The sequence below is a fragment of the Protomyctophum parallelum genome (genome assembly GCF_964188405.1).
Source record: "Protomyctophum parallelum genome assembly, chromosome: 22".
NCBI lineage: Eukaryota > Metazoa > Chordata > Actinopteri > Myctophiformes > Myctophidae > Protomyctophum > Protomyctophum parallelum.
In genome coordinates, this window is record NC_139714.1 from 32,721,185 (window position 1) to 32,746,332 (window position 25,148).

The 25,148-nt window shown below is 42.8% G+C and overlaps 1 protein-coding gene across 1 annotated transcript; it reads right to left on the reverse strand.

The window, feature by feature from the left end:
• Positions 1-494: 494 nt before the first annotated feature.
• Positions 495-25,148, reverse strand: LOC310853130 (NACHT, LRR and PYD domains-containing protein 14-like; the record flags this gene model as incomplete). Its single annotated transcript, XM_083757369.1, has 16 exons — positions 25,079-25,148; positions 23,351-23,518; positions 23,225-23,295; positions 22,220-22,333; positions 21,714-21,827; positions 18,887-19,000; positions 17,692-17,775; positions 10,369-10,427; positions 8,803-10,055; positions 8,006-8,514; positions 6,854-7,027; positions 6,128-6,301; positions 5,891-6,046; positions 4,379-4,419; positions 2,413-2,957; positions 495-611 (listed from the first exon to the last, which is right to left on the reverse strand). Exons 3-16 carry the CDS (start codon positions 23,293-23,295, stop codon positions 495-497), a joined length of 3,525 nt encoding a protein of 1,174 aa, XP_083613495.1. The 5' UTR covers positions 23,351-23,518; positions 25,079-25,148.

Genomic DNA, 25,148 nt, shown 5'->3' on the forward strand with positions numbered 1-25,148 from the left:
GTTACACATGGAAGTAATCTGGAAGTATAACATCTTTCATTAACCCATTCTGGGCAGGAAGTTCAGGAACTCCTTTTGTTGTTTTAAGCATTATGTAATTTATGTTATACTTTAGCTATTGAAAAATAGCAGATCTATACAAGCTCATAGCGCGGCACCGCTATGAGCTTGTAGATCTGCTATTTTTTAAACATTGTGAAAATGTTTGAATATATATTATTACAGAGTGAACATTTTAACTCAAATCTTTGCTTCTGAGGGGTCCCTGGAACAACATATTTTCAGATGGGGGTCGGTGGCCAATTACATATAATTTTGGGGTCCTTGACATGAAATATTGAGCACACAGAAACATAAGGTTTTTCAGGATTTTGAAGACATTTTTCTAATTTCGACGTCAGGCCAAAATGGGTTAGGAAAAAGAAAAATCACACCCGTGTGAAGTGAGGGGCGCTCTTATCATTCATCATACATCACTTTCCGTGTTCAACCAATCAAATCATCCGGAATGTCATTCCGGCCAATCGCAATGTTGTGTCCTCACCGTTTCTGTCTTCAATCTTTCTGCCCTCACTTTTAGCTTCAATGTTTGCTTTTTGGTCACACTCACCCTGAACAGCTGTTCAGAGGAGGGTCACACTCACCCTGAAAAGCTGCTCATAGGAGGGTCACACTCACCCTGAAAAGCTGCTGATAGGAGGGTCACACTCACCCTGAAAAGCTGCTCATAGGAGGGTCACACTCACCCTGCAAAGCTGCTTATAGGAGGGACTAGCGCCCCTCAAAGAAGGGTCATATAGGAGGGTCACACTCACACTGAAAAGCTGTTCATAGGAGGGTCACACACACACCCTGAAAAGCTGTTCAGAGGAGGGTTACACTCACCCTGAAAAGCTGTTCATAGGAGGGTCACACTCACCCTGAAAAGCTGCTCATAGGAGGGTCAGAGGAGGTTCTGTTAAGGAATATCAGACTTACAATCAAAAAATGGGAAGAAGTCGAAGTCCAAATCAAGTAAAAGGTCAAAAGTGTTGAGAACACAATCACTGGTTTATTATAAGACCGGTCCTGGAGCAGCACAACACCGGAGCATTATGACAACTCCCAATTACAGGTTTCCATCCTCTCTTATACAATTCGAGAAGGTTCCAAATAATAAAAATACACATGGTTGAAAATGCAACAAGACACTTCTTTAACACATAGCCTTATATGGTTTAACACATGTCCTTGTATGATGTTGTTCTATTCTGCTAGTCTAAACACAAATAGGTTGTTGACTGCTGGTAACAGGTGGAAGAGTATTTTCTCTCAACAGTTAGCTCACATAGACTGAAATGTCATTTTCCCATTACAGGTCACACTCACCCTGAAAAGCTGCTGATAGGAGGGACTAGCGCCCCTCATAGAAGGGTCATAGGACATGATAGGAGGGTCAAAGAAGGCGTTCAACAGCATGAAATGTAAATATGTTTTTAATCAACACATCTCAAATATAACAACAAATATATAGTTATATAAGATAACAGCATTGTGACAACAGTGTTGTTTTGGGCAGCACATTTCTATTTTAGTTTTAGTCAGTCTTTGGAATAAAACATTTGGCGGGCCTTGATGCGGTCGTAATGACTGTTTTTACACTGTTTTTTTTACACAAAATAGCCGATCTACAAGCTCACGCTGCGACACACTGGACAACACATCATGTATAATATAGGATGCATCAGTGCTTCTCAAAGTCTTTGTCTCTCAGGGCACGACTCAGGTGGAGAGAAGTGGATTGGGTGGATGTTTATTGGAGGTGCCGTGCCCCGTCGCGGTCCATTTGGTTCCATTTGAACCATCTGGACCCAATGCACATCACACTGTGTGTGTGTGTGTGTGTGTGTGTGTGTGTGTGTGTGTGTGTGTGTGTGTGTGTGCATGTTTCCTTGAGGTATATGATTGTTATAGAATATAAATAGAATACAATACAATAGAAAAGCCAAAAACTAATCTTAAGAAAAAACATGTTGGGACCCCCCCGAGGGTCTCGACCCACAGGTTGAGAACCACTGTGCTACTTTTACATGTCAACGACCCCAGATTACCCTAACAGTGACCCCAGATGACCCTAACCTTGACCCCAGATGACCCTAATGGTGACCCCAGATGACCCTAACGGTGACCCCAAATGACCCTAATGGTAACCCTAACAGTGACTCCATGGAAACCAAAACATATTGATTATGTAAACACCCCCCCCACCACACCTGTTCCTGATTATTACATTATGATACAACACACTGTCTGTCTGTCTGTCCTCACAGCCTGTCTGTCTGTCCTAACAGCCTGTCTGTCTGTGCTCAAAGCCTGTCTGTCTGTCCTCACAGCCTGTCTGTCTGTCCTCACAGCCTGCCTGTCTGTCCTCACCGCCTGTCTGTCCTCACACAGAGAAACAGAGGAGTCATGGAACAACTGAAACCCAGCGTAGAGCGGTTGAGTGGAGGTGGTCTGGAAGGTGTACAGGTGAGTCAGAGTGTCCTCTAACACTCTGTAGAAGGACAGAGTCCCAGCGGTACGGTCCAGATACACCGCTACTCTGTTGGAGCCAGAGGGACGGATAGGAAGGATAGTATGCTTACTATTGTGTAAGACAGAGTACCATCCTGTACCATCAGCACAGTACAGACACCAGGACCGTTCATTCTCTCCAAGATCACAGTCCAGACCGTCTCCTTTCCTACTGATGTCTCCGTCAGTCACTCCTATCCAAACCTTTCCACTGAACTGTACCTCACTGTAGCAGCGTTCATCTAGACTCTCTGAACTCAGAACCTGAGGCTGTCTATCAAACCGGTCAGGATGATCAGGATATGAATGAACCTGATCACCCTGACGGGTCACCTTCCTGTTGTTCTCAGACAGAGAGAGGACACAGTGTGCTGTGTTTGTGTCCAGAGTGAGACGCTGGAAATCTGATGAGAAAACAACACAGTACACATTAAATACATCCTTCACTGAATGATACGTGCACGGAGCACGACCGCACGTGCACGTATCATCACACACACACACACACTAAGGCTGTACCCTAGCCCTGTTTTTAGGACTCGAACATTTGCAGGAATTTCCGAACGAACATCCGAACCATTTGGTTAATTGGTTCTAATTAATTAATTTCTCAGAGTGCTTTTAACCAGGCTGCAATTCATAAATAGATCCTCCGGGGCGACGTTGCATAGACGATCAGTGAAATAATGGTTAAGTTCATCAGGGGTTGGTGAGGGTTGCTACCGGGTTGGCTGACCGGGAAGGTGTGCATTTTGAGTGTGGATACAACCGTCTTTACTTTTAATACACTATAATAACACGAGATATCCGTCTTGAACATGATCAGAGCGCAGCGCGTCTCCCCCTCCCTCTCTCCCAGCACACACACACACACACACACACACACACACACACACACACACACACACACACACACACACACACACACACACACACAAAAATGAGCCATGAGTTGAATGAGTTGCTGGCAGCCTGGCAGGCAACGAGAGCGTAGCTTGATCGTTAGTCTCTCTTTCATTAATTTGTTCCACCTGTGTATGTAGGCTACTCTCAGAAGCGCATTGAGTGTGTGTGTGTTACTGTGTTTGTCTCTTCTGCCGTCTGCAGGACTTTCAAATTATTGTAAACACAACATGAACATAGTACTCTTATTATGCATATCGCAATATATATATATAATAAAAAAATATAATAATAAAAATTAATTAAGATTCAAGTGCCAACCTTAACGAGCGAACATTCGAACCCTGAATGTTCGGGGACAGCCTTAACACACACACACACACACACACACACACACAATGTATCAGATGTACAAGCTCAAAGCGCGGCACGCAGTGATGCGCTGTGAGCTTGTAGATCTGCTATTTTTAAATAGCCAACGTATAAAATATGGATAAAGTGTTTAACCCATTTTGGGCGGGAACCCCTTTTGGTGTTAGCACTATGTTATGCTTTAGCCATTGAAAAATAGCAGACCTGCAAGCTCGTAGCGCGCCACTCGGTGGCGCGCTACGAGCTTGTAGGTCTGCTATTTTTGAAAAATCGAAGAACGACTGACATAGAAACATAGCTTTTTCAGAAAACTGTCAGGATGTAGAAGAACATTTTCAGAATCTGATCTCAGGTCAGAATGGGTCAATATGAGTGTAATGCTGAATTAACACAATTAGCTGGGGACCCCCTGGAACCCTCCACGGACCCCCTGGAACCCTCCACGGACCCCTGGAACCCCCCACGGACCCCCTGGAACCCCCCAGACCAACTGGAACCCCCCAAGGACCCCCTGGAACAGACAGACAGACAGACAGACAGACAGACTCACAGCGTTGAGGTTTAGTCCAGTGTTCTCCTCCATGATTCACACTGTAGGAAGTAGAACAACAATGAATGAAGTCAAAACCTGCTGCTTAATGTCTCACATCGGCCTGTTTTAGTCCCACCAAATATTTACTAAACACATTTTGTCATCATTCTCCCACAGACTCTGTCCAAACATCACTCATTGGAAGAGGAGGTCGGATGAGGTTTTTATTATTTGTTTAATTCGAAGCGCAGTTGCGTTCCGCTGACTTTGGGACTGGTTTGGGGCGGGAGGGGGGTTTGAATGTAATTATTGACTGTTGGTTTGAGTTTGTTTTCTTGTTTGTTTATTTCATTTAGTAGGGAAAGAGACAGGGAGAGACGTCATTGTGAAGTGTACTGTTTACCTGTGATTTCGTCAATTACAACTTCCTACATAAAGTGTTCAGAGTAAACCCCACGATCCTGCTGATTTATTCCTTAGTTAATAATTTGCCTTGCTGTGAAGAGGGCGATTGTTACACTGATACTTCTATCATCTCTATAGATAGATTATAGACATGTTAAATATATCAATACTTCTATCCTCATGTCTTTAGACTATGATGTCATTTAGAACACTGTTTAGATTTAGATGCTGTTTATCATTCTAGTATATCATGGTGAACATCATAACACTCACTGTAAATCACTGTCTGTATCAATCACTGTACATTCAAAATGTTAGAAATAGAACCATGGAACACAGACACAGACTATACTGTATATTAATGTTAAAGTACAGCACAATCACAACACGCCGCAATGTGACGCGTTTTGAGCTTGTGGATCAGCTATTTTTGCTATTATTTGAACTGAAATCCTGAATTATTCTTTTGCTATTTTTGAATTGGAATCCTGAAATGTAACATTTTTATTTAATTTCAAATGCATTTAACTTTATGAACCAAATACAAATACATTGGACATAAAAAATAGACATCAAAACTATAATATATCAATGTTCGGATATATATACCTGCGGGCCGCTTTAAGTGATGGTGGGGGCTGCATGTGGCCCCCGGGCCGCCAGTTGGCCCCCCATGTATGTTATATATAACCATGGAAACAGACACTATCTACTGTATATTAATCTATGTTATAGAACCATGGAACATAGACACTATCTACTGTATATTAATCTATGTTATAGAGCCATGGAACATAGACACTATCTACTGTATATTAATCTATGTTATAGATTATAGAACCATGGAACATATACACTATCTACTGTATATTAAATCTCTGCTAGAATGAACCATGGATCATATGGTAATATGATATGATAATATAGGAAACTGCATTTATAAAGTGCTTTACATTACAATGTAGTTCACATTCACCCATCGATGGCAGAGGAAAACATGCATGCTCATCGGAAGCTGTTAGGGGTTCAGAGTCTTGCTCAAGGACACTTCGACATGTGGCAGCCAGGAGGAGCCGGGAATTTAACCTGGAACCTTTGACGGCCGCTCTACACAAGTCTACTCACTTGACAGTCTCCAGGGCAGCAGACAGCTTCTTCAGAGCAGAGTCTCCTAAGTGGCTGAAGTTCAAGTCCAGCTGTTTCAGCTGGGAGGAGGGGTTGGAGGTCACAGCTGAAGCCAGAGAAGAACAGCCTTCCTCTGTGACTCCACAGCCTGACAACCTGCAGAGAAATACACATTTAACAAAGTGCTGTGTTGATGTTCACGTAGAGATCCACACAGAGAGAACACACATTCTTTACCCCAGGATCTGCAGTCCACACTGTGGACTCTTCAGTAACGCAGAGAGCTGGAGCAGTTGTGATTCCTGCAGGCAGATGAAACTGAGGTCCAATTCTTTCAGATGGAGAAGATTAGAGCTGAGAGCTGAGAGCAGAACTTCAAATCCTGTCTGTGTGAAGGTACAGCCAGCAAGTCTGTAATTACACATGAAATATCTGGACTGAATATCACAGTTTTGGAGTAAAGACCCCAAGAGATGGAAAGAGAAGGCAGGCAGGGATAATGTGAAGTAAATCATCATAATCTTAATCTTCCAACATAGGAACTGTGTGTGTGTAAGTGTGCGTGTGCGTGCATGCCAACATGACTACATACTGTAATCACTGTACCCCATTAGTTCACATAATGATAATTCCCTAGCAGCCATGATGGATCACATATTGTAGTTACTGTACCGTAGCATTGATAATGATAATTCCCTAGCAGCCATGATGGATCACATATTGTAGTTACTGTACCGTAGCATTGATAATGATAATTCCCTAGCAGCCATGATGGATCACATATTGTAGTTACTGTACCGTAGCATTGTGATGTGAGAGTGTGAACTAGACAACACAAACTCTGACCATATCATTATTCTAATCAGTGGGATACCATGATGTCAACTTAATTAACACTCCTATTATTAAGAATCAAACTATAAATAATAAATAAAACAGAACTAATGTAAATAATAATGTGACCTCAGTATCTCCAGATGACAGTTTGGACTCTTCAATGCAGCAGAGAGCAGGTCCATGGATGGATCCGTTATGTCATTATAACTGATGTCCAATTCTCTTAGATGTGAAGGATTAGAGCTGAGAGCTGAAGCCACAATCTCATATTCTGCCTTTTTGAGGTCAAGGCCAACAAGTCTGTAAATGTAGATGATGTAAAATCAGTGATCATCGACACAGATTAGATCAAATTCATGTTCAATGAAATGAACTATAAAGTGTAATGTAAATGTACCAATGTCTAGTTGGTCAGATATTGACAGGTCATATAAGAACAGTCTAGTTGGTCAGATATTGACAGGTCATATAAGAACAGTCAAGTTGGTCAGATATTGACAGGTCATATAAGAACAGTCTAGTTGGTCAGATATTAACAGGTCATATAAGAACAGTCTAGTTGGTCAGATATTAACAGGTCATATAAGAACAGTCTAGTTGGTCAGATATTAACAGGTCATATAAGAACAGTCTAGTTGGTCAGATATTGACAGGTCATATAAGAACAGTCTAGTTAGTCAGATATTGACAGGTCAGATAAGAACAGGTCATATAAGAACAGGCAACCAATAAACATCAAAGTGAAAGACAGATAATCTGTATTAACCCATTTTAACCCATATTTTTAACCCATATTAACCCCATATTAACCCCACTGGAGATCAGATTCGAAAAATGTCTTGTACTGTACATCCTGACAGTTTTCTGAAAAAGCTGTTTCTATGTCAGTCGTTCTTCGCGCGCTATGAGCTTGTAGATCTGCTATTTTTCAATAGCGAAAGCATTACATGATGCTAACACCAAAAGGGGTTCCCGCCCAAAATGGGTTAAAACAACAAAAGGGGTTCCCGCCCAAATTTCTTATTCTTATTTATTCTTTTTACTTTGTTCTCTGTGCGTGTCAGTCAGTTCCATTTAGGCAAAAATGCTGTATAAATATTGCTCGCGCGCACGCGCACACACACACACACACACACACACACACACACACACACACACACACACACACACACACACACACACACACACACACACACTTTAAGACCTAATTATTATTATAGTAATTAGGTGTGATGGTAGATTGATTATAACAGGTTTTCTATCCACATGACTACTAACCGAGCCTTTCTGCTGTTCCTCACAGCTGGGAGTAGTCTGGATCTCGCCCCCCATGTTCCTGCTGGTGTGTTGTATTGGTGCATGTCAAACTCCTCCAGAACCTCCGACGTCAGCAGCATGAAGGCCAGAGCTGAACACTGGCTCTGAGACAGTTCTGTCTTTGATCTGTCCGCTGACTTCAGGTACTGTTGGATCTCCTGATGTACTGAGAGGTCGTTCATCTCCATCAGACAGTGGAAGATGTTGATGAATCTGTCAGGAGAGAGACTCGAATCTTCCATTTCCATCTCCTTCAGGTTGTTGATGACTCTCTGGATGCTCTCTGGACTGTTCTCTGTGTGACCCAGCAGGCCTCCTAACAGACTCTGGTTGGACTCCAGCGAGAGGCCATGAAGGAAGCGGACAAAGAGGTCCAGGTGGCCGTTCTTACTCTCCAGGGCTTTTTCGCTGGCTCTCTGCAGGAAGTCCTCCAAGGAACTGACATCATCTCCCAGGAATGTCTTCAGTACCTTCATGTTCTTCTGTGTGTCTTCTCCTCCTCCTCCTCCTCCTCCTCCTTCTCCTCCTCCTCCCATACTCTTCAGGGATTCTTCAATGGCTCTCTGCAGGAAGACGTCTTCTTCTTCTTCTTCTTCTCCTCCTCCTCCTCCTCCTCCTCCCATACTCATCAGGGATTCTGCGATGGCTCTCTGCACGAAGACGTCTTCTTCTCCTCCTCCTCCTCCTCCTCCTCCTCCTCCTCCTCCTCCTCCTCCTCCTCCTCCTCCTCCTCCTCCTCCCAGGGATGACTTCAGTACCTTCATGTTCTTCTGTGTGAAACAGTGCATCAGGTAGACTGCAGCCAGGAACTCCTGGATGCTCAGATGAACAAAGCTGTAGATCTTTCTCTGAGATCGAACGGTCTCTTCTTTGAAGATCTCTGTGCACACTCCCGAGTACAGCGCGGCGTGGTTCACATCGAGACCACACTCTTCCAGGTCTTCTTGGTAGAACGTGACGCTGCCTTTCTTCAGATGTTTAAACGCCAGCAGGCACAGCATCAGAAGAACATCCCTGTCAGTCTCGCCATACTTCGTCATCATCTTTTTTATCATAATCGATATGAAGTGGCTGTACATCCCGGTCAGGTTCTTGGGCAGCTGTCCTCCCTTGCCGGTCTTCACCAGGTCCTCCACAACGGTAGCGGTCATCCAACAGAAGACTGGGATGTGACACATGATGTGGATGCTCTTTGATGTCTTCACATGTGAGATGATGGTGCTGGCCAGCTCCTCATCATCACTGAACATCTTCCTGAAGAACTCCTCCTTCTGGGGGTCTGTGAACCCTCGTATTTCTGTCACCATGTCAACGCATTCAGGAGGGATCTGATAGGCTGCTGCAGGTCTGGTGGTTATCCAGAGGAGAGCCGAGGGGAGCAGATTCCTCTTGATGAGGTTCGTCAACAGCAGGCCCACCGATGATGTCACCGTGACATCAGAGACGACGTCATTGTTGTCGAAGTTCTGGAATTTCAGCGGAAACCTGCTTTCATCGAGACCATCGAAGATGAAGCCAACTTTCCAGGCAGCGAGCTGCTCTGCTGTGACCTTCTCTAACGTTGGATGGAAAACATGGATCAGTGAGAGAAGACTGTGCTGCTCATCTCGGACCAAGTTCAGCTCCCGGAATGCGAAGAGAACCAGGAGATTGATGTCTTGGTTCTCCAAACCTCTCGCCCAGTCCAGAGCGAACTTACGCACAGAGAATGTCTTCCCGATGCCAGCGATGCCAATGGTCAGAACTCTGCTGCAGGGTGTGTCTCTGCCAGGGAGGAGGGTCTTAAAGATGGCACGGCACTTGATTATGACATCATAGATGGTCTTCATGCTGGAGGCGGTCTCAAGCTGCCACACCTCATGTTGCTGATTAACCCCTTCACTCACTCCCGCTGATAGGTGGAGTTCTGTGTAGATGTTGGAGAGGGAGGGATGTTCAGTGACGTATGCCACATGATCAAGACCGTCCAAAGTGACCTTATAGACCTTTACATACTCCGGCAGACGGACATCTGATATGAGGAGACAATTAATACATGTTAAACATTATGCTTAATTTACAACTTTACATTGAACAATCCATAGCATTAAAACTACTATGTATATATCCTACAGAAAATCTAAATTTGTAAAAGAAAAAAAAATGAGAAAATTGTCTAAAATAAACAAGATTGGATCGTTTTTTTTTTGCTAAATGTATGTGTTTATCATCAGTATTTGTATTTGGACATTGAAACAGGAATACAACGAGTATATTTAATCTGTTGCTATTTAAACATTTTATTAATTTAAATAAATGTTGGTGTAAAATGTGTCCAGTCTTACTGTGTCCAGGTGTGGTTCGACTGAATGTCTTCTGTCCAGGTGTGTTTCTGAATGTCTCTCTGTGGAGATGAAGACAATAGAATATATACATATAGATGAAGACAATAGAATATATACATATAGATACATATATATGAAGACAATAGAATATATACATATAGATGAAGACAATAGAATATATACATATAGATACATATGTATCTAACGGTTAATTTTCCAGCCGGGTAGCTGATGGCATTATCCGGTTAATTAACGGTTGTTGATTATTTTAATAGGCTACCCCAAATGTAATATGCATGTATTTTTAAAAGACAAACAAAATGTTGTTAACACTAGGAAGTCTGAGCAGCCGTTCTGACCGAATTTGAAATTTCAACGTTTATTTTCTTAGCCCATGGAGTCCAGAGAAAGTTCCCCTTGCATGACTTTGTCTAAATATTCGGTTGAAATCATCTCTGTTTTTTTTTCCATTTGAAACATTTTGTAAATATGATTTTAGGCATATATCTCTTACTCAGTCTGACTATAATCGGCCCAATCGACCGCCGTCACCCTTTCTCCCCCTCTCGTCTTTTGTTTGTGCTGCTTGATAATGGTGTTAATGGTGATTCCCCGACATTTCCTTTTCACTTGATATCGTTTCGTAGAGAGCGCCTACACAACCGATTTATATACCAAATGAAAGCCCCAATTCCATAGTTTACATGGTATTTTGATTTTTTTTAAATGAGCAAAAAATGAGCGAGTTATGGTGGTTATGGTGGTAGGGGTGGAGAAAAAAAAAGAACACACAAACAGACAGTTGGAGACGGCATTGTTGTTGTTGTTGTTGTTCAAGCCTGCATTCCATGTCCAACGAATTAAATCATATACGTTTGGCTGGTTAATTAACTTGGAATTTGTTTATTATTTTGATAAGATAATAGGAATATGAATACAATGATTATTATCATTGTTATTATTATTATTATTATTATTGAATGCTCGGTTAGACTCGACCCGACATTTACTTTCCATGAAGCGAGAACGCTTGCCGATGCGCGATACAAAATAAAAAGTGTTTGAATAATTCCAACCAGATAGACCTCCCGAACCGCTAAATGTTTTGTCAGTCAAAAGAACAGTTCTTTCTGCAAGCGACGTGGAACTTATGTAGGCATGCTGCTGTGGATTAATTTGTTCTGGCATATAGGCTCAATATCGCCAGCTCTTTGTCAGTCAAAAGAGTTCAGCCTGTCCGTCCTTCTTTATCTGTAAACTTTTTCTCTCTCTCTCCCTCTCAGGGAAGCATGCAAATGTTCATGAATTCAATAACTGCACGATGTTATAAACAGCAGCTGAGCTGGTGTTTCTCCTCAACATGCAGTGCATTTCACGTGTGGAGTTTATTTTTTGTATCACCAGGCTGCAGGCTTTCTATTTAGTGTGCAAGGCTTACATCCGGTAAGCCACTGTATGCGCTGACTTCCATACACAACACATACACGAACCGTATCCTCTCCTCACCGGATGTTGAATTCACAGTGCTAACGGCCGTATTATGAACGATGTTTTTTATTAATTAAACTGATATAACAACATAACGTGGCTAATAATTGTTTATTTGGAATGTACTTTGGCTGGTAATTTAGGTAAATATAACGCGACTCACTTGTATAAGTAATTTACCGCGGACAGGCCGCATTTAATGCAATACATTGGCTTTAGTAATGTTGTTAGCTTATAATATTAGCAACTGTAAGCTAACGGCTGGAGGACTACGGACAATCCGGTCAATAACATCATTACACTTAAACATTAATACAATTATGTCATGTTTACATGCCTAGTCAAGCAGTCTGTACATCGCGTGGGGTCACATATATTAATTACATCGATAACACACAAGAAAAGACAAGTGATCTTGCTCTTTTGGAAGGAAAAAAATAACAACAAAAGGCAGCAACGTGACACTCTTCCATGGCTATGTTGCAATATAGTACTAACGGGCAACGGCAAAATATATATTTTTCACATGTATTATTAGTTTTATACATTTTAGGAGTGAAAACATGTGTTAAGAAACATATTATGATTTAATTCGTTGGAAATGGGATGCAGGCTTGAACAATGTCTTCTCCAGCTGGAGAGGGACGTGTGGGGGAGAGAGTGGCCAATCAAATCGCACCAAAAACACGGTCCCCCTGACCGTTCAGCCGACTGAGTAGTAGTGATTTTTTTTCAGACTTCGTAGTGTTAAAGCAACATTTAACAATATAAATAAATTGTTGTAGGCTTAATAATCAATAAACAATGCATCGCATCTGCATGCACGCATCTGCGTGTCTACAGTAGAGGTCCGCCGGTTCTATTCCAAAACATAAATAAGTCCAGTCCAGATCTGAGCAGCCTATAGCCTAGCCTCGGTACCAGGCTTTCATTTTTGTTGGTGCAAAAAAGCCTGGAGGAACGCATTGGCCGCTCTGGTCTAAAAGTGGGAGTCAACCCTTCCGGGTGGGCGTCGCTCCAAATGATGTGACGTAGCGCTGCACTAGGGGGGAGAGGAGGGGCCGTGGGTGACGGACAGATCGATGAGATCCAATCAGGGCGTGCGCGAATCTGAGCCGCGACCCGCCCCTCTAGACCAGAAACCTAACACGTTAGCGCAGGCTACCTATAGCCTAACTATAAAGCCACTGGACACATGGGCTAAGCCTTTTATTAATTATTAAGGAAGATCAGCATGCATGTCACCGTGTTCTGTTTGTTGACTTTTCGCTGACGAGAAACCCCTCGAACATCGATAGCGCATGGCTAACTTGATAGCCGTAAGCCGTGCCAGTGTGGGGAGACGGAGTACAACAGAGAAATTTGGGACATTGAGGGGGCAGAAAACAGCGCCCGAGCAGCGCTGTTCATGCAGCCTGGAGTGTGACAAGCTGGGCGGCGCAAATAACAGCAATTTTAGGCATGTGTGCAACATCACAACAGTTTTGTACAGTATTGTACACTAGTGACAACTACAGTCTCTGTAATGTTTATGTTGTACTACTACTAAAAACAATCTAAAATAAAGGGATTTAAGATCAGAACACGCATTTATTATTATGCAAATTAACCGTAAAGCTGATAAGCATACTCGGATATTTCTTAACGGTCGGCTAACCGGCTAGCCGGATACCCCCTGACATCGGGTATGGGCTCTGATGACGCAGAGGAGAGAACACGCCCCCAGCGCCCACAGCGGGAATCGAACCCAGGACATTCTAGCTGTGAGGCGACAACACTACCGACTGTACCACTGTCCCCCTCTTGGTTTTATTTTGGATAAAGATTTTAAACTTAATAAACAAATCAGCTCCGTCGTTAAACCTCTCTTCTTCTAATCATCGCCACAGTCAAATCCTACCTCCCCTAAAACATCTGGAGATGGTTATCCATGCTTTGATTTCATCAAGAATAGATTATTGCAACTCTTTGTATATTGGCATCGACCAGGCGTCACTCAGGCGTTTACAGCTAGTGCAGAACACAGCTGCCCGCCTTCTCACCGGCACTATAAAATATGTCATAGTGTATATTGTATAGTGTTATAGTGTTACAGTGTTATAGTGTTGTACATATTTATAGGAGGGTTGACATACTGTGAGTCAGGAGGTCCAGGTTCGTTACTGAACTCAGGAGGAATAAGGCCTTTAGACCAGTCACTCTTCACAGACAGAAGGCTGGGAGTTGGAGACTCTGCTCTGTGGTGGACACTTCTGGAATCATACAGACAGAAATAACAATACATAAACAACAGAGACAGTGAATAATACTACTAGAAATAATACTAAGTAAATAACAGACAGTAATTAGCATAACAGTAGCTTGTATTCCATGTAGTACAAACTGTGGAATGGAATGATTTGCCCAAGGAGATAAAGACAAGTGCCTCTCTAAACACTTAAAACTTAGGTCAGGATTGAGAAGGTGTTTTTAGAATGGGTTAAAAGGTGTCTGTTGAATTGAGCAATTGTAACAGTTATCTCCTTAACACATTCCGACCAGGATTACTGCAAGTTTTTGTGAGGGTACAACCCTAGGGGACACGGGGAGAACATGTGAGGGTACCTACCCTAGGGGACACGGGGAGAACATGTGAGGGTACCTACCCTAGGGGACACGGGGAGAACATGTGAGGGTACCTACCCTAGGGGACACGGGGAGAACATGTGAGGGTACCTACCCTAGGGGACACATGGAGAACATGTGAGCGTACCTACCCTAGGGGACACACGGAGAACATGTGAGGGTACCTACCCTAGGGGACACGGGGAGAACATGTGAGGGTACCTACCCTAGGGGACATGGGGAGAACATGTGAGGGTACCTACCCTAGGGGAAACGGGGAGAACATACAAACTCCACAGAAAGGCCCTTTCGCCAACCCCGCCTCGGGTATGGGCTCTGATGACGCAGAGGAGAGAACACGCCCCCAGCGCCCACAGTGGGAATCGAACCCAGGACCTTCTAGCTGTGAGGCGACGACACTACCGACTGTGCCACTGTCCCCCCTCTTGGCTTTATTTTTTATAAATATTTTAAATGTAATAAACAAATCAGTTCCGTCGTTAAACCTCTCTTCTTCTAATCATCGCCACAGTCAAATCCTACCTCCCCTAAAACATCTGGAGATGGTTATCCATGCTTTGATTTCATCAAGAATAGATTATTGCAACTCTTTGTATATTGGCATCGACCAGGCGTCACTCAGGCGTTTACAGCTAGTGCAGAACACAGCTGCCCGCCTTCTCACCGGCACTATAAAATATGTCATAGTGTATATTGTATAGTGTTATAGTGTTACAGTGTTATAGTGTTGTACATATTTATAGGAGGGTTGACATACTGTGAGTCAGGAGGTCCAGGTTCGTTACTGAACTCAGGAGGAATAAGGCCTTTAGACCAGTCACTCTTCACAGACAGAAGGCTGGGAGTTGGAGACTCTGCTCTGTGGTGGACACTTCTGGAATCATACAGACAGAAATAACAGTACATAAACAACAGAGACAGTGAATAATACTACTAGAAATAATACTAAGTAAATAACAGACAGTAATTAGCATAACAGTAGCTTGTATTCCATGTAGTACAAACTGTGGAATGGAATGATTTGCCCAAGGAGATAAAGACAAGTGCCTCTCTAAACACTTAAAACTTAGGTCAGGATTGATAAGGTGTTTTTAGAATGGGTTAAAAGGTGTCTGTTGAATTGAGCAATTGTAACAGTTATCTCCTTAACACATTCCGACCAGGATTACTGCAAGTTTTTGTGAGGGTACAACCCTAGGGGACACGGGGAGAACATGTGAGGGTACCTACCCTAGGGGACACGGGGAGAACATGTGAGGGTACCTACCCTAGGGGACACGGGGAGAACATGTGAGGGTACCTACCCTAGGGGACACATGGAGAACATGTGAGCGTACCTACCCTAGGGGACACACGGAGAACATGTGAGGGTACCTACCCTAGGGGACTCGGGGAGAACATGTGAGGGTACCTACCCTAGGGGACATGGGGAGAACATGTGAGGGTACCTACCCTAGGGGAAACGGGGAGAACATACAAACTCCACAGAAAGGCCCTTTCGCCAACCCCGCCTCGGGTATGGGCTCTGATGACGCAGAGGAGAGAACACGCCCCCAGCGCCCACAGTGGGAATCGAACCCAGGACCTTCTAGCTGTGAGGCGACGACACTACCGACTGTGCCACTGTCCCCCCTCTTGGCTTTATTTTTTATAAATATTTTAAATGTAATAAACAAATCAGTTCCGTCGTTAAACCTCTCTTCTTCTAATCATCGCCACAGTCAAATCCTACCTCCCCTAAAACATCTGGAGATGGTTATCCATGCTTTGATTTCATCAAGAATAGATTATTGCAACTCTTTGTATATTGGCATCGACCAGGCGTCACTCAGGCGTTTACAGCTAGTGCAGAACACAGCTGCCCGCCTTCTCACCGGCACTATAAAATATGTCATAGTGTATATTGTATAGTGTTATAGTGTTACAGTGTTATAGTGTTGTACATATTTATAGGAGGGTTGACATACTGTGAGTCAGGAGGTCCAGGTTCGTTACTGAACTCAGGAGGAATAAGGCCTTTAGACCAGTCACTCTTCACAGACAGAAGGCTGGGAGTTGGAGACTCTGCTCTGTGGTGGACACTTCTGGAATCATACAGACAGAAATGACAATACATAAACAACAGAGACAGTGAATAATACTACTAGAAATAATACTAAGTAAATAACAGACAGTAATTAGCATAACAGTAGCTTGTATTCCATGTAGTACAAACTGTGGAATGGAATGATTTGCCCAAGGAGATAAAGACAAGTGCCTCTCTAAACACTTAAAACTTAGGTCAGGATTGAGAAGGTGTTTTTAGAATGGGTTAAAAGGTGTCTGTTGAATTGAGCAATTGTAACAGTTATCTCCTTAACACATTCCGACCAGGATTACTGCAAGTTTTTGTGAGGGTACAACCCTAGGGGACACGGGGAGAACATGTGAGGGTACCTACCCTAGGGGACACGGGGAGAACATGTGAGGGTACCTACCCTAGGGGACACGGGGAGAACATGTGAGGGTACCTACCCTAGGGGACACATGGAGAACATGTGAGCGTACCTACCCTAGGGGACACACGGAGAACATGTGAGGGTACCTACCCTAGGGGACACGGGGAGAACATGTGAGGGTACCTACCCTAGGGGACATGGGGAGAACATGTGAGGGTACCTACCCTAGGGGAAACGGGGAGAACATACAAACTCCACAGAAAGGCCCTTTCGCCAACCCCGCCTCGGGTATGGGCTCTGATGACGCAGAGGAGAGAACACGCCCCCAGCGCCCACAGTGGGAATCGAACCCAGGACCTTCTAGCTGTGAGGCGACGACACTACCGACTGTGCCACTGTCCCCCCTCTTGGCTTTATTTTTTATAAATATTTTAAATGTAATAAACAAATCAGTTCCGTCGTTAAACCTCTCTTCTTCTAATCATCACCACAGTCAAATCCTACCTCCCCTAAAACATCTGGAGATGGTTATCCATGCTTTGATTTCATCAAGAATAGATTATTGCAACTCTTTGTATATTGGCATCGACCAGGCGTCACTCAGGCGTTTACAGCTAGTGCAGAACACAGCTGCCCGCCTTCTCACCGGCACTATAAAATATGTCATAGTGTATATTGTATAGTGTTATAGTGTTACAGTGTTATAGTGTTGTACATATTTATAGGAGGGTTGACATACTGTGAGTCAGGAGGTCCAGGTTCGTTACTGAACTCAGGAGGAATAAGGCCTTTAGACCAGTCACTCTTCACAGACAGAAGGCTGGGAGTTGGAGACTCTGCTCTGTGGTGGACACTTCTGGAATCATACAGACAGAAATAACAATACATAAACAACAGAGACAGTGAATAATACTACTAGAAATAATACTAAGTAAATAACAGACAGTAATTAGCATAACAGTAGCTTGTATTCCATGTAGTACAAACTGTGGAATGGAATGATTTGCCCAAGGAGATAAAGACAAGTGCCTCTCTAAACACTTAAAACTTAGGTCAGGATTGAGAAGGTGTTTTTAGAATGGGTTAAAAGGTGTCTGTTGAATTGAGCAATTGTAACAGTTATCTCCTTAACACATTCCGACCAGGATTACTGCAAGTTTTTGTGAGGGTACAACCCTAGGGGACACGGGGAGAACATGTGAGGGTACCTACCCTAGGGGACACGGGGAGAACATGTGAGGGTACCTACCCTAGGGGACACGGGGAGAACATGTGAGGGTACCTACCCTAGGGGACACATGGAGAACATGTGAGCGTACCTACCCTAGGGGACACACGGAGAACATGTGAGGGTACCTACCCTAGGGAACACGGGGAGAACATGTGAGGGTAACTACCCTAGGGGACATGGGGAGAACATGTGAGGGTACCTACCCTAGGGGAAACGGGGAGAACATACAAACTCCACAGAAAGGCCCTTTCGCCAACCCCGCCTCGGGTATGGGCTCTGATGACGCAGAGGAGAGAACACGCCCCCAGCGCCCACAGTGGGAATCGAACCCAGGACCTTCTAGCTGTGAGGCGACGACACTACCGACTGTGCCACTGTCCCCCCTCTTGGCTTTATTTTTTATAAATATTTCAAACTTAATAAACAAATCAGCTCCGTCGTTAAAACTATCTTCTTCCAATCATCGCCACGGTCAAATCCTACCTCGCCCTAAAAACAGCTGGAGATGGTTATCCATGCTTTGATTTCATCAAGAATAGATTATTGCAACTCTTTGTATATTGGCATCGACCAGGCGTCACTCAGGCGTTTACAGCTAGTGCAGAACACAGCTGCCCGCCTTCTCACCGTCACTATAAAATATGTTATAGTGTATATTGTATAGTGTTATAGTGTTATAGTGTTATAGTGTTATAGTGTTATAGTGTTGTATATATTTATAGGAGGGTTGACATACTGTGAATCAGGAGGTCCAGGTTCGTTACTGAACTCAGGAGGAAGGCCTTTAGACCAGTCACTCTTCACAGACAGAAGGCTGGGAGTTGGAGACTCTGCTCTGTGGTGGACACTTCTGGAATCATACAGACAGAAATAACAATACATAAACAACAGAGACAGTGAATAATATTACTAGAAATAATACTAAGTAAATAACAGACAGTAATTAGTATTCCATATAGTACAAACTGTGCAATGGAATGATTTGCCCAAGGAGATAAAGACAAGTGCCTCTCTAAACACTTAAAACTTAGGTCAGGATTTTGAAGGCGTTTTTAGAATCCTGAATGGGCCTGTTGAATTGAGCAATTGTAACAGTTATCTCCTTAACACATTCCGACCAGGATTACTGCATGTTTTTTTGTGAGGGTACCTACCTTAGGGGACACAGGGAGAACATGTGAGAGTAACTACCATAGGGGACACGGGGAGAACTTGTGAGGGTACCTTCCCTAGGGGACACGGGGAGAACATGTGAGGGTACCTACCCTAGGGGAAACGGGGAGAACATGTGAGGGTACCTACTAGGCATGTGAATCTCGTCTCATCTCACGATTCGATACGCATCTCGATGCACTGCCAGCGATACGATACATTAGAGATACATGGAATCCCCTGGCGATACGATGCGATACGATTCACCCCTCTTCCCGATGCGATGCGATGCGATAACCATTTAGTTCAAATCAATGCGATACGATGCGATTCACCCCTCGACCGATACGATGCGATTTGATGGCGATTCATCACAATAGAAAGGATTTATATTAAAGCTCTATTAATTTCCCAAAACATGTAAAAAAGCATTACATTTAAATTCAAAGGAATTTATTGTTTTACTGTAGGTTAGTATTATAGCTCTGCATCTCAAACAACCCAACTTAGGCTATAGAATTATGTAAGTAAACAAAGGGTCTGCTCTCTGCTGGTTATTGTGGAATTGTTAGATTACTAATAATCATAGGCTATAGTATAATTATTATATCTCAAAGGTCAATTTGAGGTTTTGAGTATAGAGGGTTCAAGAGATTAAAATGTAATAGCCTATCGTTCATCAATTAATGTTACCAACATATAAATAGAAAAGAAACAAATAAACAAAACAAAAATTACAGGTCACACTTGTATAGTGCTGTCAAACAAGTCTATGTCTAGTTTAATCTGCAACAGTTTTATAATATAATTGCCTATGTATAGTGGGGGTCCCTACTTGATCTCTCACTCTCAGCTAAGTGGTCCTTGGCTTGACCTGAAAAACATTGAAGACCCTGGCCTGCATGTATTATTAACGTTATAAATACATAGCAGATGTAGGCCTACAAGCTCACAACGCGTCTCATCCACGCCCCGCTGTGAGCTTGTGGATCTGCAATTTTAGGCGTGCGACACCGTCTTGCTGCAGAATATAAATAAGGCTTCTAAGTTCTATCCCAGAGAACAGCAGGGGAAAGCTGGACAGTGGAAAGTTGTAAACAACTTTAAACGCAATACAAGCAGTACTACTACACCCTGCTGTGGCGTTGTTGTTGTTTTACACGTGTGTGCAGACTGCAGAAGCTTTCTTTAATTACAAATTGATGAGGATCGCGACGCAGATTTGCGTCGGATAATCAGCAAGCACAGCTGTGGAGTGTGGATCAGATACGAGCAGTCCAGCACGCAGCGCTACAGTGAAAAGTCAACTGATCGACGGACAAAGCTACTCAGACAGCTATTTTATAAAGCTAAAGAGTAAAGGTGGTGCTTCTTGTTTAATGCGTGGGGCTCACTTCTGTTAGTCACGGGTGCTCTTTATAGTCTGACTCTGAGTCTGTTGTCTCAACGTGTCTACTCTGCACCGTCGTACGGTAGCTTCTGTTCACCGACTGTGGGCGCGTTCGGAAATACCACACCGGAGCACACTCTCCTATTAGTTTGCATTGCACAGTGGGCTCAGTGCGCTATTTCCGAACGTGCCCTGTGTGTGCGCTGCGAGCTATGGCTGCGAGAGACCTTTTTTTTTTCTTCCTTTTCTGATCCGTTCAATGCGCCTCGGAAACACAGGATAGGGTGAAATTTACCATGAAAAAACGGTGCAACCACGGATTTTACCGATGCAAGCACTCCGCGAACGATGCATCGAGATTTCACCCGTCAATTTTACCGATACACAGTGAATGAACCGATTCACTCGCATCGCGCACGTCATAATCGATGAATCGATACGTATCGATTATTTTCCACATGCCTAGTACCTACCCTAGGGGACACGGGGAGAACATGTGAGCGTACCTACCCTAGGGGAAACGGGGAGAACATACAAACTCCACACAGAAAGGCCCTTTCACCAACCCCGCCTCGGGTATGGGCTCTAATGACGCAGAGGAGAGAAAACGCCCCCAGCGCCCACAGCGGGAATCGAACCCAGGGCCTTCTAGCTGTGAGGCGAAAACACTACCGACTGTGACACTGTCCCCCCTCTTGGTTTTATTTTTGATAAATATTTCAAACTTAATAAACAAATCATCTCCGTCGTTAAAACTATCTTCTTCCAATCATCGCCACGGTCAAATCCTACCTCCCCCTAAAAACAGCTGGAGATGGTTATCCATGCTTTGATTTCATCAAGAATAGATTATTGCAACTCTTTGTATATTGGCATCGACCAGGCATCACTCAGGCGTTTACAGCTAGTGCAGAACACAGCTGCCCGCCTTCTCACCGTCACTATAAAATATGTTATACTGTATATTGTATAGTGTTATAGTGTTATAGTGTTGTATATATTTATAGGAGGGTTGACATACTGTGAATCAGGAGGTCCAGGTTCGTTACTGAAGTCAGGAGGAATGCCTTTAGACCAGTCACTCTTCACAGACAGAAGGCTGGGAGTTGGAGACTCTGCTCTGTGGTGGACACTTCTGGAATCATACAGACAGAAATGACAATACATAAACAACAGAGACAGTGAATAATACTACTAGAAATAATACTAAGTAAATAACAGACAGTAATTAGCATAACAGTAGCTTGTATTCCATGTAGTACAAACGGTGCAATGGAATGATTTGCCCAAGGAGATAAAGACAAGTGCCTCTCTAAACACTTAAAACTTAGGTCAGGATTGAGAAGGCGTTTTTAGAGTATTTTTTTTTTTTTTTGTCTATAAAACGTGAACACATTACTCCATTTCTGCCCCTCCCCATTAGATCTGCTCAGATAGATGCTTTAGAAATAAAGTTTGATTTGACTTGGAGTACACAATTCAGACACCAGATGGAGGTGTTGGTTGTAAAGGAGTTCATGTTTCAACCTTTGATCAGCAGAGTGGTGTCCATCTTTGAAGTCAATAAGTCCATGCATGGACGAGTCACTCTTCATGGAGACACAGCTGGGTACAGGAGACTCTGCTCTGTGATGATCAACCCTGTTACAAAGAGAGGATCAACAGGATTTAGTTTATTTATAAATAAGAGAAAGTAAAAGATGAGTGTATATATTTTTTAATTTGCTGCTTTTTGTTTTAGGAATTTAGCTGTTTTTGACAGATCCTGTGATCTTTTGTGGCCAGATGTAATTTATTGGAGTGTAGTAGGGCTATAGTAAATAATAATAAAGGGCTATAGTAAATAACATTTTGTAAAAGAAAATACATATTTAGCTCCATGCTCGAATGCCCGCGCCCCCTGTCAAAATCAGCTAAAATCCCTTAAAACGAAAGAAAGCAGCAAATGAAAAAAAATTAACACTCATCTTTTACTTTCTCTAATAACAACCTAAAACATCAACCTTGATTGAAAAAAAACAATAGTTGTCCTTTAAGTTTTAATATTGCCAACGATTAAAAAAATAATCCATTATTATTATTATTTGGATATGCACAAACAACATTACAATTTAAAACGGTTAAAATCATAATTATGTAACGTTGTTTTATGAGCAAACATTTTTTTAAGAGTCGGAGTCAGTGTAAGCTTTTAAATCTATTTACATCTATCACTTGTCTGTCCTCCTGACAACTTTTTTATCATTTTGACGAGCAACACCGCTGCACGATGGAGTAGATTAATGATGCTTCAGTGTATTTTGCAGGAACAGAGATAGATTAATGATGCTTCAGTGTATTTTGCAGGAACAGAGCGGTGCGTCTGCCATAAGGAACAGAGCGGTGCGTCTGCCATAAGGAACAGAGCGGTGCGTCTGCCATAAGGAACAGAGCGGTGCGTCTGCGATAAGGTGGTTGAAAGCAGCGTCGCGCTACATCGGTAACGACGCGCACGCATCTGTAAACACGCAGGAGAAATGAGTCAATTCAAACCTTTCATCGGCCGGGTCGTCTCCGTCACTAGAGACCAACGATGACGCGCCAGAAGCAGAACTCCCACTCATTTTCTCCATAGAGATATTGTATTATCAGCTACAGTAAAATGTCGTTACGAGTTCATTTATCAGGTCGCTGGTTGGCTTGATTCCAGCCTTCAAACTCTTAATAAAAGGATTTTTTTAAATGTTCTATCCATCTATCTATCTATGAAGCAAAATGAATGGGACATTCTCTTCTGGCCCCATGCAGTGCTGTTGAAAATGATGGCGGCTTATCTCCTGATGACTCCTGGTAGAAAAGAGAGGATGAACAATATTTAGTGAATCATTATAATCCATGTTGAATCTACAGCCACTGGTCAAACATCTCTTACATTATAGCACTCTGAATTTAAAACACATTCAACTAGAAAGGTCTCTGCTAGGCCAGGTTGTTGGGGGCACAAAGTCTGGAAGGCACTTAACCCATTTAGGACTGACGTCGAAATAAAAAAAATAAAAAAAATTTAAACCTCATGTATCTATATCAGTGGTTCTCAATATTTAATGTCAAGGACCCCAGAAACTATATGTATTTGGCCGCCGACCCCTATCTGAAAATATGTACTTCCAGGGACCCCCCATCTGAAAATATGTAGTTCCAGGGACCCCCCAATCTGAAAATATGTAGTTCCAGGGACCCCCATCTGAAAATATGTAGTTCCAGGGACCCCCATCTGAAAATATGTAGTTCCAGGGACCCCCCCATCCCCCCAGAAGCAAAGATTTGAGTTAAAAACAGAAAACAGAAAAATAAATATTCCATTTTCACGACTTTTCAAAAATATCTAAAATAGCTGCACATACATTTGGAGCATTGTCAGGTTGGTCGGTGACAGTTAACATCACACAACTTAGCTCACCATAGTGAATACGGCGCCATCTTTAACTTTTAATTATAGTTAAGGTATCCTAGACTTTAGAATTTGTAATTCCAGTAATATAGTGTCACGACAGACCAGTAGTGCAATAGCATATGCTTACTGCAGGGGTTCTCAACGTTTTTGGCTGGGGAGGGGACCCCCTCCGGGGACCCCCTCCGGGGACCCGCGGAAATGCTTTGGCCATCACTCGCGACCCCTGCCCCGCCCCCAATACAAACTGACTGCAAAAATAACCTTAATAATAGAGAAAATATATCATAAATGAATACTGAAACCAGATATAATCATTAAGGAAAGTTTATGCATGTACCGTGTGTACTATGTAAACTCTTAATTTCCATTTTCCAGCCATTCAGTTGCAAAAAAAAAACATTATTTATTTTCTTAGGTGTTTAAATAATTTGGGGACCCCCTTTACTGGATGATGTCATTGCATTGCACATGTTGTGACTGTTATTTATTTATATGAAACGTCTGACCACTTGGGTGCGCACTTGAGTCAATTCAATTCAAAGGAGCTTTATTGGCATGAGAAAACAAACGTTTACATTGCCAAAGCAAGTGTCACAGCATTCCATTTTGCTTTGGTTTTTGGTGGTCTCTTTCCAGTATGCCAGGTAGATTTATTTAATTTTTCTTATAATCTGGTTATAAATCCAATGAATTTTCCATCTGATGGCTGAGTAATTTTTTAATTTTTGTCTGCCTACCAATAATAAAACTCATAAACTCTCATACGCTATAAACAATATAGATCAATTGTAGATCTGCTATTTTCAGCATGAATCCAAGTGTAAAATGACTAATAGTAGATCTCTTGTCCACTAGTCCCTTCCTGACATTTTAGTGTAGTTTTTATTTGGGGTTTTTTTTATGTATATTGAATGTAGACCTACAAGTCATCAAATGTTTGTTTGAATCTTTACCTGTCATGAATCCTGTCCGCCCGGTTCTGTACTGTAGACCACCCTTGGTTCTGGTTCTGTACTGTAGACC